Below are 16,174 nucleotides of genomic sequence, written 5' to 3'. Positions count from 1 at the left end.
TGCATCTCCAGGGGGCGCCGTTCAAATTGATACCGATGAAAATGTCACCCCCTGGAGTTGTTCAGTGTACAACCTGCATGGCTGTGCATGGCAGACTCAGGAGAGCATCTCCATCATTTCAGGGATGCAGTAGAGGGGAGGTGTGTGGGAGAAAGAGGCATTGCTTAAAACTGACTTTGTATCCTGGTTCCCGTATACACTCTGGGCATTATTTTTTTTAAAGATTTTATTTATTTATTTGACAGAGAGAGACACAGGGAGAGAGGGAACACAAGCAGAGGGAGTGGGAGAGGGAGAAGTAGGCTTCCCATGGAGCAGGGAGCCCGATGAGGGGCTCGATCTCAGGACCCTGCGATCATGACGTGAGCCGAAGACAGACGCTTAACCGACGGAGCCACCCAGGCGCCCCTCACTCTGGGCATGATTATGAGCAAGTCATGTAACCACTCTGAGTCTTGATTTCCTCTGTAAAAAAGTGACAGTGAAAAAGATCCTATAAGTTTGATAGGTTAAATGAGGGCTAAATGAGACCAGGTAGATAATAGTGCCTCCCCCATGGAAGGGACTCAGAAATGACAGTTATCAGTATTGACTTGGACTGCCAAGCATACACTGAAGGAAACAGGCTTCCTCTATTTATAAAGACAGATAATTATAATAATAGTACCCAGTATTTAAGTAGCATTTTACATATTACTATCAAAATAGCTTTTTTTTTTTTTTTTTGTAAGCACTATGAGTAGATCCATTTTACAGATCACTTAAATCACTTTCCCAAAGTCACCAAGTCAGGAAATGAAAAGCCAAAACTCAAATCCCTGCTTTTGACTAAAAGGTCGATGTCCCTGGCTCTGAATGATTCAGCAGGAAACAAACGGGCTCAGGGGAAGCATTTGAAGGAGGCTCGATGAGCAAAGTAGGGTTAGCCATTGAGCTTCTTTGGCAGTGGGTCTTATGAACTCACTGATAGATAGCTATTTAAGATGCTTCCTTTTTCCCATCAGCCACCTTGGGACTGCTTTTGTGCAACCCAGGGAAAAGAAGCAGAGCTCAGCTCTCTCAGGCCATGCAGACATTACTAGAAGAGACGAACAGAAAGGTGCAATTCAAAAGTTGGCTCCAACCTTAATTCCTTCTATTTTGCCAGCAAATGTGTGTTGTTTTCTCATCTCGATAAGAGGTGTGTGTGATGTGCCAAAATTGGAACCAGTTCAATTGCAACAAAAGGCCAAGTTTCCAAGGGAGGTTACGATCCCTTCCCCTGGCCTGGCCCAGAGTTGGAATCACCACTACATACCTAAAACAACACACTCGTGAAAACCAAGGACTCTGGCATCTAACTGCTTAGGTTTTTCTCCTGCTGTATAAAACCTCGTACGTTGAATTTCTTTTCCTCTCTAAAACTGAGATCGTGGATACTGATATACACTTCTTTTTTTTAACCACCTGAGCCACCCAGATGCCCGCTGAATACACTTTTAACAAGGGAAGGAGGTTACATAGAGAAAGCAAGTAGGAGAACGCTTGCCACAGAGTAGGTGCTCAATAAATTAGGAGTGCGTAATAATCCTAGACGTTTCTATACCTCATGTAACAGAGTTCAAAATACACGAAGCAAAAACTGATAGAACCAAGAGAAGAAATAGAGACGCCTGCAACTATAAGCAGAGATTTCAAAACCCATTTTCAGTCATTAATAGAACAAGTAGAAGGAAAATAAAGATATAGGGGATAACCGAGAGTTTATGTCATTCTAACTTACCTTAATCCCAACTCCCACTCCCGAGCTCAGCGGTGGCCTTGAAGAAACAGCCCACATTCCCAGTACAGGAATCCAGGTCCAGGCAGAAGAATGGACTCCATTCACAAAGAATCACGGTTGTTGGTTTTGACCAGCCTTGTGTTTTCCTTGAGGATCCGCCCCACTTACTTGCCTTTATCTAGTCTTAACTCAGAGCTCACACAGTGCTGAGCCAAATGCCCTGGGGGGTGGAATTTGTCAATAACGTTTACAGGTAAATGTATCTGTCACTGCTGCTCAGGGAGTTCAACGAGCCATCAACTAACCAAAAGCTTGGAAATCAACTCACCCAAATTAAGAAAATTAGGAAAAGAAAGATGCATTGGGGAAAAAAACTCTGAAAAGTTCCAAAATATTCCCGGGAATCTAAAGGTCATACATAAACCCAGGGCTGTGTGTATGCTCAAGAAAGATGGGAAAAGGCCCTAAGCTTTCACCTCTGACTGACCTTCAGGCTCCGGGCAAGCAGGAAATGAAGATGAAGGCAGAGTTGTAAGCTGCCAGGCTGACGGTTCAAAGTGTGTCCTAACAGAGTCTGCTTGCAGTGACTGGAGTATTTGTTGCTTCCAGGCATTTCAGACTTTGGAAAAACCACTAAACAAACTCAACAACGACAATCAGCAGGAACAACACAACCTGCAGAGGAGAAAGAGTCTCATTTATGGAGCTGCCATCCCATAATATTCGAAATGTCTGCTTTTCACAAAAATTACGAGCCATGCAAAGAAACAATCAAGTATGGCTCATTCACAGGAGGGGAAAGCAACTAAAAGACGCTGTCCCTAAGGAAACACTGTGGACTTAGTAGACAAAGACTTTATTTTTTTAAAGATTTATTTATTTATTTGAGATAGAGAAAGAGTGAGCAGGGGCTGGGGCGCAGAGGGAGAGGGAGAGAGAGAATCCCAAGCAGAACCTGAGCTGAGCGCAGAGCCTGACGCAGGGCTCCCTCTCACAACCCTGAGATCATGACCTGAGCCGAAACCCAAGAGTCAGATGCTTAACTGACTGCGCCACCCAGATGCCCCAACAAGAACTTTAAATCAACTGTCTTAAATATGCTTAAATATTTGTATATCACATATCTGATAAGGGTCTGGTGTCCAGAATATATAAAGAACTCTTACAACTCTATAACAAAAACCAAAAATAAAAGGGCAAAGGACTTTAATAGGCATTTCTTCAAAGAAGATATGCCAATGACCAGTAATCACATGAGCAAATGCTTGACATCTTTAGTCATTAAGGAAATACAAATCAAACCACAGCAAAAGACCACTTTACACCCACGAGAATGGCTATAATTTTTAAAAACGAAAACAACAGATATTGGGAGAATGTGAAGAAATTGGAACACCCATGCATTCCTGGTGGGAATGAGAAATAATGCATTTAATTTTAGAACAGTGTGGCAATTTCTCAATAAAGTGTTACCGTATGGCCCAGTAATCCCACTCCTGGTTATACCCAAGAAAAATGAAAACGTATGTCCCCACAAAAAAATCTGCATGAATGTTCATAGCAGCGTTATTCACAATAGCAGCCAAAGGGGGAAACGGCCCAAATGTCAAACAACTGGTGAATGGATAGACAAAATGTAGTATATCCATACAATGAAATACTCGACAATAAAAAAGAACAGGTACTGATTGGTTGCTACCACATGGATAAACCTTGAACATGTTATTTTACTTGAAAGAAGTCAGTCGAAAAAGGCCACACGTTATGTAATTCCACTCACACAGCCTCCGGCCATCACTTAGGATATACCTATTTGGTGTCCACTGGGGAAAACCACTCACAACTCCTAGACTGGTTGGCATCTAAGGGATTTCCTCCTTCCATCTGAAGTCAGAAAGATGTCACAGAACCTTTGTGAGTTTTTTTTTTTTAAGAGTTTATTTATTTATTTGAGAGAGAGAGATAGCAAGAGAGAACACGAGCAGGGAGGAGAGGGAGAAGCAGGCTTCCCGCTGAGCAGAGAGCCCGATGCGGGGCTCGATCCCAGGACCCTGGGATCATGACCTGAGCCGAAAGCAGACGCTTAATGACTGAGCCACCCAGGTGCCCCAAAGACACAAATTTATTTAAAGTAAATGATGGAAAAAGATGTCTTATACAAACCATAGCCATAAGAAAGTTATAGTTGTTATAATGATATCACACAAAATAGACTTTAAAACAAAAAAAATATTGCTGGAGTGAAAGAGGAGTATTTCACAATGACTAAAGGGTCAGTAGACCAAGAAGATATAAAATTATAAATATATATACACACCTAACAATAAAGTACCAAAATACACAAAGCAAAAACTGACAGGATTGAAAGGAGGAATGGAACAGGTCATGGAAATGAATTGATTAATTTCTTTTTTTTTTTAAAGATTTTATTTATTTATTTGACAGAGAGAGACACAGCGACAGCAGGAACACAAGCAGGGGGAGTGGGAGAGGGAGAAGCAGGCTTCCCGCTGAGGAGGGAGTCCGATGCGGGGCTTGATCCCAGGACCCCGGGATCATGACCTGAGCCAAAGGCAGACACTTAACGACTGAGCCACCCAGGCGCCCCAGAACCCTTGTGTTTTAACCATGTTATCTTTGCGTACAAGAACCACAGTGACATCTCAACAAGTAAGGAGAGACATTTCATGGAAAGTCACGAAATGCAAAGGCAGGACCTATAGCGGGCTTAACACCCAAAACGTGGCGTATGGACCCCTCAGGAACCCAAGCAGCTGGCTGCTCTCTCTACTCTCCTTCCCCTCACTCTCTTTCCAGGGATGTGTGCATCTCATCTCTCCTCCCTGAAAATCTGCTCATCCTTCCTTTGTTCTGTAGACGAGCTTCTGATGCATCGCCATTCACAGGGCACAAGATGGTAGCCCAAAATGGTCATCTCGACCCCCTTGTTTACATATTGTAAATTCCTGGGAGAGTCTATTTATTCCTCTGTGAAAAAGATTTCCGACCCAGGTCCAGAAAGCTGTGGCCACAATAGACAGATCGTATAGTACAACATGGCTACAGGACTCTAACCTGGCTGTGTACATGATGGGGGGGGAGGGGAGGTCCTCAGAGAAAGGGGTCCCAATTTTGTAGGCTCTCAAGTAGGTCTTCTTCCTTGTGAGGGTGTCTGTTTCCGATAGGTCAGGAGTACAGATGGGCAAAAGATAGATCTTAGACTCTGTGTAGGTGTGTGTGTGCTTATGATGTTATCGTGATGTCCCCTGCCATTTTTTTCTCATGGTGAATTGGCTCCAAAGCTAAAATTCATAAATGATTAATCATCATTGATGTGATCATCATTATTTTTCAGTATAATTGAGGTATAATAAACTACATATATTTAAAGTATACAATTTGATAAATTTCAACAGTATATACACCCATGAAACCAGCACTACAATCAAGATAGTGAACATAACCGTCTTCCCTAAAAGTTTCCTCGTGCCCCATGGTGATGCATCTTTGAGGCCCACTCCCTCCTCTAAACAACTACTGACCCACTTTCTGTCACAATGGATTCACTTGCTTTTCCTGAAGTTTTATGCAAATAGAACCATAAAGGACATACTCTTTTTGTCTGGCTTCCCTTACTAATCGTAATTGTTGTAAGATTCATCCTTGTTGTTGCATGTACAAATAGTCTCATTCCTCGTTGCTGAGTTCATTGTACTCCATGATATGGATGCTTTCTTAAACATTCTCTAAACAGAGATTGTCAGGGTTCACAGGGACATAATAAAAGTTCACACCAATTACCCGCAAAAGTATATGGTGGGATAGATCTTAGCCAAGTGCAGAATAAACATCTCACTCAAGTTGCTAAAAGTCAGCAGAGCTGATTATGTTGTGTTTATGTGAGTGATTAACAAAGACTATGGATTGCAACAATTTCTAGGCAGTGTAAGCACGTTTCTGCTACTCGGCAGGAGGCTCTGAGGACCCAAGGGTGGGAGGGAATCAGCAGGGAGGCACCAAGGGGAGCACAGATCTTAGTTCTAGCCCAGCTGTGTGACCCAGGAGAAGTCACTTCCCATGCCTGAGCCTCAGTTTCCTTATTCACCAAATAGGGAAACTGGACAGTGTTGTCTCAGCCTTAGCACTTGTACAATCTCCTTGGCTTGACAGCGTCAGCTCGTGAGCTATCTGCCCTCGGCTCTGCTGGATCTCATCAAACCCACTGCCAAGGATGAGCCCTCTTGTCCGCTTCCCTGGGAACTCAAAGTGCCTGGTAGGGGGTAAGTTTTTTTCCACTTAGTGTCCAAATACATGAGGCTTCTTTCAAAAGCCCTGAGCTCCCAAATTCTAGTTCTGTAGCCAGCTGCAGCTCTTGGCTTGACATTCATCCTTGGCACGGAGAGAAAGAAGAGCCCTCTTCTGGAGCGTCTCAGCCCGGGGTTCCTTCTGCAAACTCGCTGCCCGGGGGCCAGCTTCCTCTGTCTCTGGTCACTCTGAAGTGCCCTCCCCTCCTGTATTCTCCTGAGATTTAGCAGGGAGGCAAGAACCAGGGCTTAGAGAGGAGAGGATTTCAAGGAAGGGAGGTCGGCATGAGCCCTTGAGGCAGGGCTGATGGAGAAAGCGGTGATGCAGGATCGCTGTGGCAGAGATGGATGGAGACAGGAGCCACATCACCTCAGCACCTTCCAGACATGCCCAAGGTCCACGTCATCACACGGTGCACGCGGAGCATCCACTCCTCCCTTAGCAACCTACTGCTCTGTCTCCTTAGGTCTCCACAGCAGCCTGAGGACCAAGGCAATCACTTCCCGTTTACCCCCAACCTCCACCCATTTCATAGAGAGGGAAACTGATGTCCCAAGGGACTCAATGGTTTCCCGAAAAATGGAAAAACAGGGAGCTCAGCCACAGCCTGTTTGGGCTTCAAACCCCAAAGCCTGCATGCCAGAGACACTGACTGAGCACCTGCCAAGGAATCAAAGATCTGTAAGACGTGGCCTCTTCTTTCAGACACCTCTCTCTCCAGTAGCAAATGCAGAGAGTAGAGTTTCCAAAAGAGGGGCCAAGGAAGGGCTGTAGGCACGAGGAGAGGGGGCAATGAGGCTCCCAGCTGCAGGGAGCAAGGAGAACCTTGCTTTTCCTCCGTCCTGCCCTTTCTGCCAGCCCGCCGAGCAAGCTGCCCATAGAAGCCGGGGAAGACAGACAACTTAAGTTTCTCTTCTTGTTTTGAGTCGTGATCAAAAAGTACAGAAAAAGGAAATAAGCAAAAGATATTTAGAGGGAGGAAATGCCCTTGGGCTTTTGTCTAAAAATTTCTGTTCACACTAACTTGCACTTTTTTTTTTTTTTTTTTTTACTTTCATAAACCCTTTAATGCATCCTAGCTGAAAAAGAGACTGTGAGACTGTGAATGACTGGCTTTCTGGTCTGGTAACCCAAAAAAGGGTTAACTTTGATTATACCTGCAGTGGAAATGAGTTCACGGAGTGGGGATGGAAGTTACTCTACTTCACACTGTTCTCAAGTGTTTGAAATTTTTCCACGAGCTTGTGTTGTTTTTCTGACAAAAGAGAGATCCATTTCTTCCTCTCTACTTTACCTGCACTTGTTTGGGAACAAGCTTATTATATCCTGTCTGCAATCATAATGCTTTTTCAATAGCTTGTAACAAAAGAGCTACGACTCGGGCGCCTGGGTGGCTCAGTTGGTTAAGCGACTGCCTTCGGCTCAGGTCATGATCCTGGAGTCCCGGGATCGCGTCCCACATCGGGCTCCCTGCTCAGCAGGGGGTCTGCTTCTCCCTCTGCCCTCTTCCCTCTCGTGCTCTCTGTCTCTCATTCTCTCTCTCTCAAATAAATAGGTAAAATCTTAAAAAAAAAAAAAAAAAGAGCTACGACTCACAGAGTTCTTGCTCGATGGGAAGCAGGGTGCTAACTTCTCTAAACATCTTCCTTATTGCTCACAATTCTACCACCTTCGTTTTCCAGATGAGAAAACTGAGTCGTAGGTTAAGTAACTGGTTTACACTCACAGAGTGCCTAAGCCAGGGAGCCAGGATTGGAGTCGAGCAGAACTTGGAACGGTCCCCTTGCTGGAACCGGTACAGCACCACTGTCCTCTGCTGCCAATTACCTTTTTCCACCATTTCTAATCGCATGACTCCTTGGCTTAAAATCTGTGGCGCCCCCCGCCCTCCGCCACCCTAAGGAATAGGCTGCCTGGAGAATACAACCCGAGCTTCTCCGAATATCATTTCCAGTTTTCGATTCATTCATCTATGTACTCCTTATAAATTAGCAAATAAGAGCAAGCCCTAACATTGGCTTCGAAGCAATTATACATACCGTCTTCCAAACCCCCTGTGCAGAGGCAGGTGAGCAAACAGTGCTGAGCGGGTACGGTGGTTTGTCAAGTGGCAAGACATTCCTTCCTCGTTCTCAGAGAACGCTGTGCTTCCTTCCTTGTTTTTCAGCAGCCAAGTTCCTTCATTCCTCTCTGCCCTGCAGCGTTGTTGCTTCTGCCAGGGACGCCCTTCACCCTGCCTGGTGAACACATACAAATCCTTCTTGGTTTCTTCTTTTAAAAAAAAATATATATTTTATTTCTTTATTTGAGAGAGAGAGAGAGAAAGCACGAACAGGGGGTGGGGGAAGAGGAAGAAGCAGACTCCCCACTGAGCAGGGAGCCTGATGCAGGACTCGATCCCAGGACCCTGGGATCATGACCTGAGCCGAAGGCAGACACTTAACCAACTGAGTCACCCAGGCGCCCAAATCATTCTTGATTTCTGTTGCTCAAATGACCCACCTTTCCTGGGGCTCTCTTAACTACCTGTGAATACCCACCATTGGAGCACTGACTACATTAAGTTAGATGCATTTGCTTGCCTGATGGTCTTTCTTCGCAGACTGGGACCTCCTCTAGAGCAGAGATTATGTGTTGTGAGCATGACCTTAGTTAGGAAGCCAGGATGGACTAGTGGTGGATATGGAACCAATGAAGAAAGACAGGATTGATGGCAAAGCTGTGTTTCTACTGCTTCCAGGATTCATGCAACACTGAACCAGCATTTATCAAGAACGAGTGCAGTACTAAGGGCAAAGATAAATGGTAAGCAGGACAGAAATGGTAGTGTGAGGGGGTGCCTGGGTGGCTCAGTAGGTTAAATGTCGGACTCTTGGTTCCGGTTCCAGTTGTGACCTCATGGGTCATGAGATCAAGCCATGAAATGGTAGTGTGTGTGTGTGTGTGTGTGTGTGTGTGTGTGTGTGGAGAGAGACAGAGAGGAGGGAATATATATCTATACTGTGTGTATATATATAATGTGCTTATATAACGTATAGATATGTGTATGTGCATATACATATATATGTATGGGTATGCATCTGTGTGTGTGTGTATAGTGTGTGTGCAAATGCGCACCTGTGGGCATATAGCAGCGTGCAGACCTACAGTTTGTGCGTAGCACGTACACATACATAGTGTGTATGTGCACATATACATCATACCTTGTGTGTGCGCGGTGGAATGCAATGCAAGCAGCCATCTCCAGATTTGCATTAGAAGCTGCTACAAAGGACATTCATCACACATCGTGTAGATACTTTTTAACAAGAAGAGAAACACCCTGAGGCTGGCCTCCCTGCTGAGCAAAGTGTGGAGCCACCAAGGAAGCTGGAGACTTAGGAAGGAAAGCAGTTTGGAGAAACCTCACTAAAACCAAGCAAGAGTGAAGAAACTGGTTAGCAAAAACAATTACCTTTAAAAAGAAAAAAGCCAGGAAGATGGAAAACCAAGGAGAAGAAATCACTGGACTCAATCATTGGGAAGATAGCAGTGAACCAGGAGTGGATGCTTCAGGAAGAGGCAGGGGTGGGATGTCTCAGAGGTGAGGAAGTAGAATCAGACAAACACCGACTTCTCTCTTTCCAACACTTTAGCCTTGAAAGGACAAGGGAAGCAGCGTCCACAGTAAGGCAGGATCAAAAATCAAAACCCGGGCTTTATTTGGTCCCCGGGGAGGTGAAGAGCTCAAGGGTGTGGATGGGAGACCCCGGTCCCACAGGGCAGTCCCGGTGCTCACATCCTGGAGCCCCCACCTCCACAAACAAATGCACCCACCTCCACAAACAAACGCAGCCGAGACCCCGGCCCAGCTGGCCCTGCACGCGTGGTAACTCAGAGTCTCCCACAGGGACTCCGTGACCTAGGTTCTGGGATGATCCACGTGTCACAGATGAGGAAGCCAAGGCAGAGAGGCTAAGTCACTTGTCCAGAGTCACACAGCTAGTTAAGGCCCAAAATCAGGCTTCCCCCAGGGCAGTCTGGCTGTATGTTCCTGCCGATGTGAGGGAGACAGAAAACAGAGACCTTGCCTTGCATCATGCTTTCCCCAGGCCTGCTTATACTGGCTTTGAATCCAGGGACATCCACATCCAAGTAATGGGCCAGTGGGGGGGGGGGGGGGGGGGGGAGGCGGTGTCTGAGGGCAGTGGCTGGGGAGGAATAGCAGACAGAGGCCATTGGTTGGTGTTGCAGGGCAATTGTGGAGAGTTTCACAAGCATCCAAAGACCTGAGTTCGAGAACTGGCTCCAACGTCTAGTGTTCTAATAATCGGGAGCAAGTCAGCAAGTCACTTAACCTGTGCAGGTACCAATTCTCCATCCGTAACACGGGACGGTCATCATAATGGTAATAATAGCAACCATCCTACCTCCCTTCGAATGTAAGGAGCAAGTGAAACAATGTGAGAGTGTGAACGTGCACGCAAAAGTGAAGTATTTCACTCTTATTATTACGAGGCTTTTCAACTATCTGAAAAACTACTCATCCTCTCCTCTCCCCTACCTCGCCTGCCAAGGTATTAAAAACTGATAAAACATCCATTGAGAGAAAGTGTTTCCAGACCCAAATAATTTCCACGGGTACAATTTGCCCGAAATGCAAAATTTCCTTATACAGTGAGGCTACATGAGACATTTTACAAAGTCTTTGAGCGAGCTGTGATAAATTGTCATTATCTCAGATTTGTAGGCAGTTTGGAGGGGGGAGTGCCCGGAGCTGCTCAAAACAACTGATAGTTGTACCATGTACTTCACGCCTGTCCGTCCCTTCCTCTCTTTTTTCTCTGCGCAGTATGATGCTCATCCCACTCCCTCCAAGGCAGCACGTTCCTCTTACCTCTGACGGCCTGTTTGCATGGACCTCACTTTTATGCATCAGTATAATCCTTAAGACCCGGCGTGGAGCCTCTGCAGACAGAGGAGGAAGTAGCTTTGGTGAAGAAGCCCAAAGAGCACATGTTTTGGGAGGGAACGTGAGAAAATCAGCAGAGCAGCAGGGCATTCCGACTGCAACTTTGCCAAAGATTGGGAAAGCATGCACACACTTCCCAGCAATCTCATTTGGCAGGTTGTGGAAACCAGGTCTTTAGATGGATGCTTCACCTTTAAACAGGACAGTTTGGTTCATATATAATGAGCCTAGAATTACATGAAAAGTTGCCATTCTTTATACTTTTCTGTCTGAATTGTCTTGATGTTTTACTTTCCCCTATATAACCCTGTTCCAAAGAGAAAATGAAAACAATTAGGTAGCAGCCACTTGGGATGAGGTACATGATGGGTAACAGGTGTGTGGTCGGTCATAGGGACATTTACTGTGGCAAGTAATCTGGGAGAACATCTGGAACACAATCCCCTTTTACAGATGAGGAACCAGGGACCTGGGGCCAAATTTCACTTTTTCTCTCTTTGACAAAGGAGTATGTAATTTGCATGTATGTCTTTACTTAAGAAAAGCGAATACCCCGGGGCACCTGGGTGGCTCAGTCGTTAAGCATCTGCCTTTGGCTCAGGTCGTGATCCCAGGGTCCTGGGATCGAGCCCCGCATCGGGCTCCCTGCTCGGCAGGAAGGCTGCTTCTCCCTCTCCCACTCCCCCTGCTTGTGTTCCCTCTCTCGCTGTGTCTCTCTCTGTCAAATAAATAAATAAAATCTTAAAAAAAAAAAAAAAAAGAAAAGCGAATACCCCAAAATCCCCAGTTGCAGAGCTGTGTGTATGATGGTCACTTACTCTAGATGGATTCATAGAAAAAGGAGGGCTGACTCAGAATCTCCTTCTATATCTATCAGCCCTTCTCATGCACAGACTTGACTCACCAGTTTTGCAAAGCAAGGCACTCCACTAATTCTATTCATCCCCCAACACCACTGTCCTCCAAATAATCAAATGGTTGGGCAGGGTTGATCTCTCTAAAACTTGAAAGGGTATTTCTTTGAGTTGCTTGCTATGCAGAAATCAGCTGAAAACTACTCAGAACAATAGTGGTTTCCCTCTGTGCAATGACTAGACCCAAACAGACAAATTGACCCCTTCTCCTGCCTCCGCCTGCCTACAAATCCCCCACAAAAGACCCCACCACCAGATCCCTCTCCTTCTAGGGTTGATGGAGGCTCTGAAAGACACCTGCCGGCCCAGCTCCCTCTTCCGGTTTTATTATCAGTCAGTCTAAAGGCCAGTGAAACAGTAGCCGGTACTGGTTTGATTTATATTCTGTTCTTTCTTTTTTTTTTTAAATACAAATAACATTTCTTTCAATATAAATATACAGTTACATGAAAAAATAGAAAGAAGCACAACAATCGTGATCGCTATCCAGCAGGAATATGTTTTTTTGCTAATAGAGTCAGAGATCACATTCTCCATAAGAACACGTTATTTTAGCCTATTTCTAGGACACTTTCAAACATAAGACCTTCCTTGTCCGACAGTCAAATCCTCTTTGAGATGATTTAAATATGCCAGTGATGAGTGTCTAACATATCCAGGAATCAAGGCTACTGAAGTGAGCTAGAATCTGACTCCAAGAATACAACTGTCAATACACAGAAACGATATAAATTACTTCACCAGACTGTGAAAATACATCCGATTTTAAATCTCCAACAGGTAATCAATTACTTACAAAAACAAAACAAGACACAACAGCTCAGGTGTGTTTCTCCTGATTGAAGTTGAAGAGCCCTGCGGCAGTCCTGGATTCCGGGGTGGCGGGGGCGTGGGGAAGGGGGCGCCCCCCTGCGCCACCCCAGCCCGGCTGGGAGGCTGCCAGTCACTTGGAGCGAAGAGTGCCCAGGATTCTGTCCCAGTGCGTGAAGTAAGGGGCAAAGTTGCAGTGGAACTGCGAGTGGTGCAGGTCGTGGTGCGTGACGCCGCCGTACCACCCGAAGGGTACCAGTCTGTGCGTGGACCAGGGGAAGTCGTAGCCGGAGTGGTCCTCCACCGACAGCCAGATGTTGAGCACGTGGAACACCAGGACGGTGAGCGGATGGCACTGCAGCAGCGTGACGTTCACCGCGTCGAAGAAGCCCAGGGAGAACAGCTCCCAGGCGCTCATGTACTGCGTGGCCAGCGCGAACGAGGCCGAGTTGCGGTGGTGCATCTTGTGGAAGGTGCGGTAAAGCCACGGCACCTTGTGATGGAGCACGTGCCACGCGAAGAACTCCGCGTCGAAGAGGAGCAGGCAGCCCAGGACGTGGCGCGCCAGCTGCAGCAGCTCGGGGGCTTCGCGGGGCCAGGGGGCCGGGCCGCGGGCCCAGGACAGCAGCGTCAAGGGGAGCACGAACACGGCGTGCTGGTAGAGGGTCTGCCCCAAGCAGGGCAGCATCTGCCGCGCCGTCGGCGAGAAGTCCGGGTGGATCTTGTAGCGCCGCAGCGCGGGCACCCAGCGGCTCAGCACGTCCAGCACCACGAAGGGCAGGCAGAAGCCCACGTACGTGCTGATGGAAAAGAGGACCGCGAACAGGGGCGACTGCGTGAGCGCGTCCCAGGCGCGCAGCTGGTCCCAGAGCGGCTGCAGGACCAGCTGGTCCGAGCTGCCGAGGATGTGGCGCTCGGACGTGTTGCCGCAGCTCATGGTGAGGCTGTGCCGGGGCCGCTCGGGTCCCACCGACTTTTCTTAGCGCCGCGGCCCCGCCCCGAGTGATGTCAGCCGCTTCCTCTCTCTCTCCCATTCCCGGCCGGGCCGAGCTTGCAGGAATAAACAGCCCCACAGAGAGCCGCGCTCCGTTGCCAAAATGTACATCTACGGCGGCGCTGAATCGGCTTTTCTATGCGCAGTATGCAATGTTACTAACTTTTTACGTGCACGCAGATTTATGTTCCGATTTTTTTTTCAATTGCTGTACCGTGTACGCGCGATACAATGCGCAGATCTTCAGTGCAGTGTCTACAAATTTTGACAGCTTAATTCCTCTGCCACCATCGCACCCAAACAAGATAGAGAATGTTTCCGCCACCACGGTAAAGAGCTCCTTCTCAGTCGGTGCGCAATCGCTTGTATTTTTTAAATGCATACATATAATTGCGTCTGTGTGCTTTCCTAAAGAGGCAACCATCACTGCATTTTTTAAAACTTTTTAAAGCGACGTACCTTCTGTATTTCCGATCTTTTCTGTCGGCACACCTCCTATCGATCTAACTAGCTGCGAGCTGCACACCGACCTTCCCGCAGGGGGAGCCGCTGGGCGCCCGGGCGCGCGCTGCGGCGAGCGGACGGCCGGCGGGACCCGAACCTCTCCGGTTCCAGCGTCTCGGAGCGCAGCTCTGGCCGCCGGCTCGCCGCAGGCTCCCGGTCCCACTGCGCGCGCACTCCCCCCGCGGGATCCGCACACCCGGGCGGCCGCTCGTTTCTTTCGCCGCGGCGCGCGCGGAGCCCAGACCAGCGACCCCGACCAGGAGGCACGGCGACAGGGCGGGGACCGCGGCTGGGAGGCTTCAATTAAAAAAAAAAACAAAAACGTGCTGGGTTTTAACATCCAGAGCCTGCCCAGATCTGGCTACAAAGCCGCTCCGTCTCAATTTGGGATGGAAGCAATGAAAGCAGTAAACCACCCCCCTTGTTCCTCAACGGAGCATCCGTGCATCCGTGCGCTGGACGCAGTGCACTGAGCGGAGGAGGACGCGCCTACCCTGCGCTCCTCTCGGCGGGCTTCGCGGCGCCAGCCTGCCGCTGGTCCTCAACCCGCGTTCCCCCGACCACCCCTGGCGCCCAGAGCCCGACTGCGCGGCACCACCCCCACCCCCCGACCTCCGCGGCTCTCGGGGGACCGAGCGGGAGGAGGTGGGTACTGGGCGAGCTCGGGGGCCACCGGCGACCCGCGTAGAAACCACCTCCGCCTTTGACCCGGGTGGCTGCCACGCACACAAGAGTCCCCCAGAGGATAGAAGTTGAGGACGAACACTTTGAAGGCGGGACCACTCGGAACTAATTGTAGCTTTGCCTCCTGTGTCTGTGAGGTTGGGGTACGGCGCTTCGCTCCCCGGAGGCTTTGCATTTTCTTGTCCACCTCCCACCCCCGCCAAAGGAAAATAAGAGTAGCCATCGCATGAGGTTATTTCAAGCATTAAAATGGGAAAACAACAAAAACAAAAATAATACTATAACGTCTGCCAGGCATTAGCTAAGTGTTTCATTTGAAGGGATTTCGTTCGGGGCTGGGAACCCCAAGCTGCCGAGAAGAGGCCTCGCTGTTAGTGCTGTGGCCCTTACGGAAGCAAAAGCAGAGGGCTTGGCACACAGCAAACTTGCAAAGTAAGACGCATATTATTTTAAATTTGTGCTCCACATTTCACCTAAAGAACCGAGGAAGTTTACAATTAAAATGAAATAAAATCGTGTAAGGAGAAATAAAAGATGTAAAGCCACATATTAGGAGGACCAGTATATGGACCTAGAAATATAACAATATATAGGGTATGTACGTATGATATGTCATAAGCCAGTTCCTAATATTTAATGATATATTAATATCTAATAATGTGTCGGATGTTATACACACGCCCTATAACAAACCAGTTCATAATTCAGAACCTCTAGGTGGCGTTTGTCCCTGAACCACCGCTGATGGAATACACATACTCCCTAGATGCCCATTCTCTGGGGCCTCCAGCCTCTGGCCATACTGCAGTTTTGTTTTCTTTGAAACTTCAGTGTGCTAAGAATATTATGATATTCTGCTTGTGTATTGATGAGACAAAGGTTCAGAAACAGCTCCGAGTTTCTTGACAGGCAATGCAAACATGGAAAGAGGGTGGATTTTCTAATTGCTTGGATATCTGGATGGTAGAAGAGCTGGGTACGATGCAGGCCCCTGGCCTCCCTTGCTGGTGAATTTCTAACACATAGACAACCTGACGCTTCTAGGCTCCTCTTCAATCTTCCCCTCCTCCAAGGCTCTTTCCAATTCACCTTTAGGGCAACCCAGGAACTTCTTCCTTCCCATTCCTGGTAGACAAGACTTGCCCTTGAACTTTGCATGGCTCCAGCAGCAGCTGAGAGAGAAGAGGAAGGGCTTGGTCTCCTTCGCTCTTGGACCCCTCAGTGCTCCAAAGGGACTGTCAGAGCTCACT

The 16,174-nt window shown here is 47.7% G+C and overlaps 1 protein-coding gene across 1 annotated transcript; it reads right to left on the bottom strand.

The window, feature by feature from the left end:
- Positions 1-375: 375 nt before the first annotated feature.
- CH25H (cholesterol 25-hydroxylase) lies at positions 376-14,244 on the bottom strand. Its single transcript, XM_032430416.1, has 4 exons — positions 12,729-14,244; positions 8,107-8,304; positions 1,763-2,437; positions 376-465 (listed from the first exon to the last, which is right to left on the bottom strand). The coding sequence occupies exon 1, from the start codon at positions 13,677-13,679 to the stop codon at positions 12,876-12,878; it is 804 nt and encodes a 267-aa protein (XP_032286307.1). The 5' UTR covers positions 13,680-14,244; the 3' UTR covers positions 376-465; positions 1,763-2,437; positions 8,107-8,304; positions 12,729-12,875.
- Positions 14,245-16,174: the final 1,930 nt, after the last annotated feature.

This window comes from Phoca vitulina, unplaced genomic scaffold (genome assembly GCF_004348235.1).
Source record: "Phoca vitulina isolate PV1807 unplaced genomic scaffold, GSC_HSeal_1.0 scaffold43, whole genome shotgun sequence".
Taxonomy (NCBI): Eukaryota; Metazoa; Chordata; class Mammalia; order Carnivora; family Phocidae; genus Phoca; species Phoca vitulina.
Note: the sequence above shows the minus strand (reverse complement) of the source record. Positions and strands in the feature narration are given on the sequence as shown.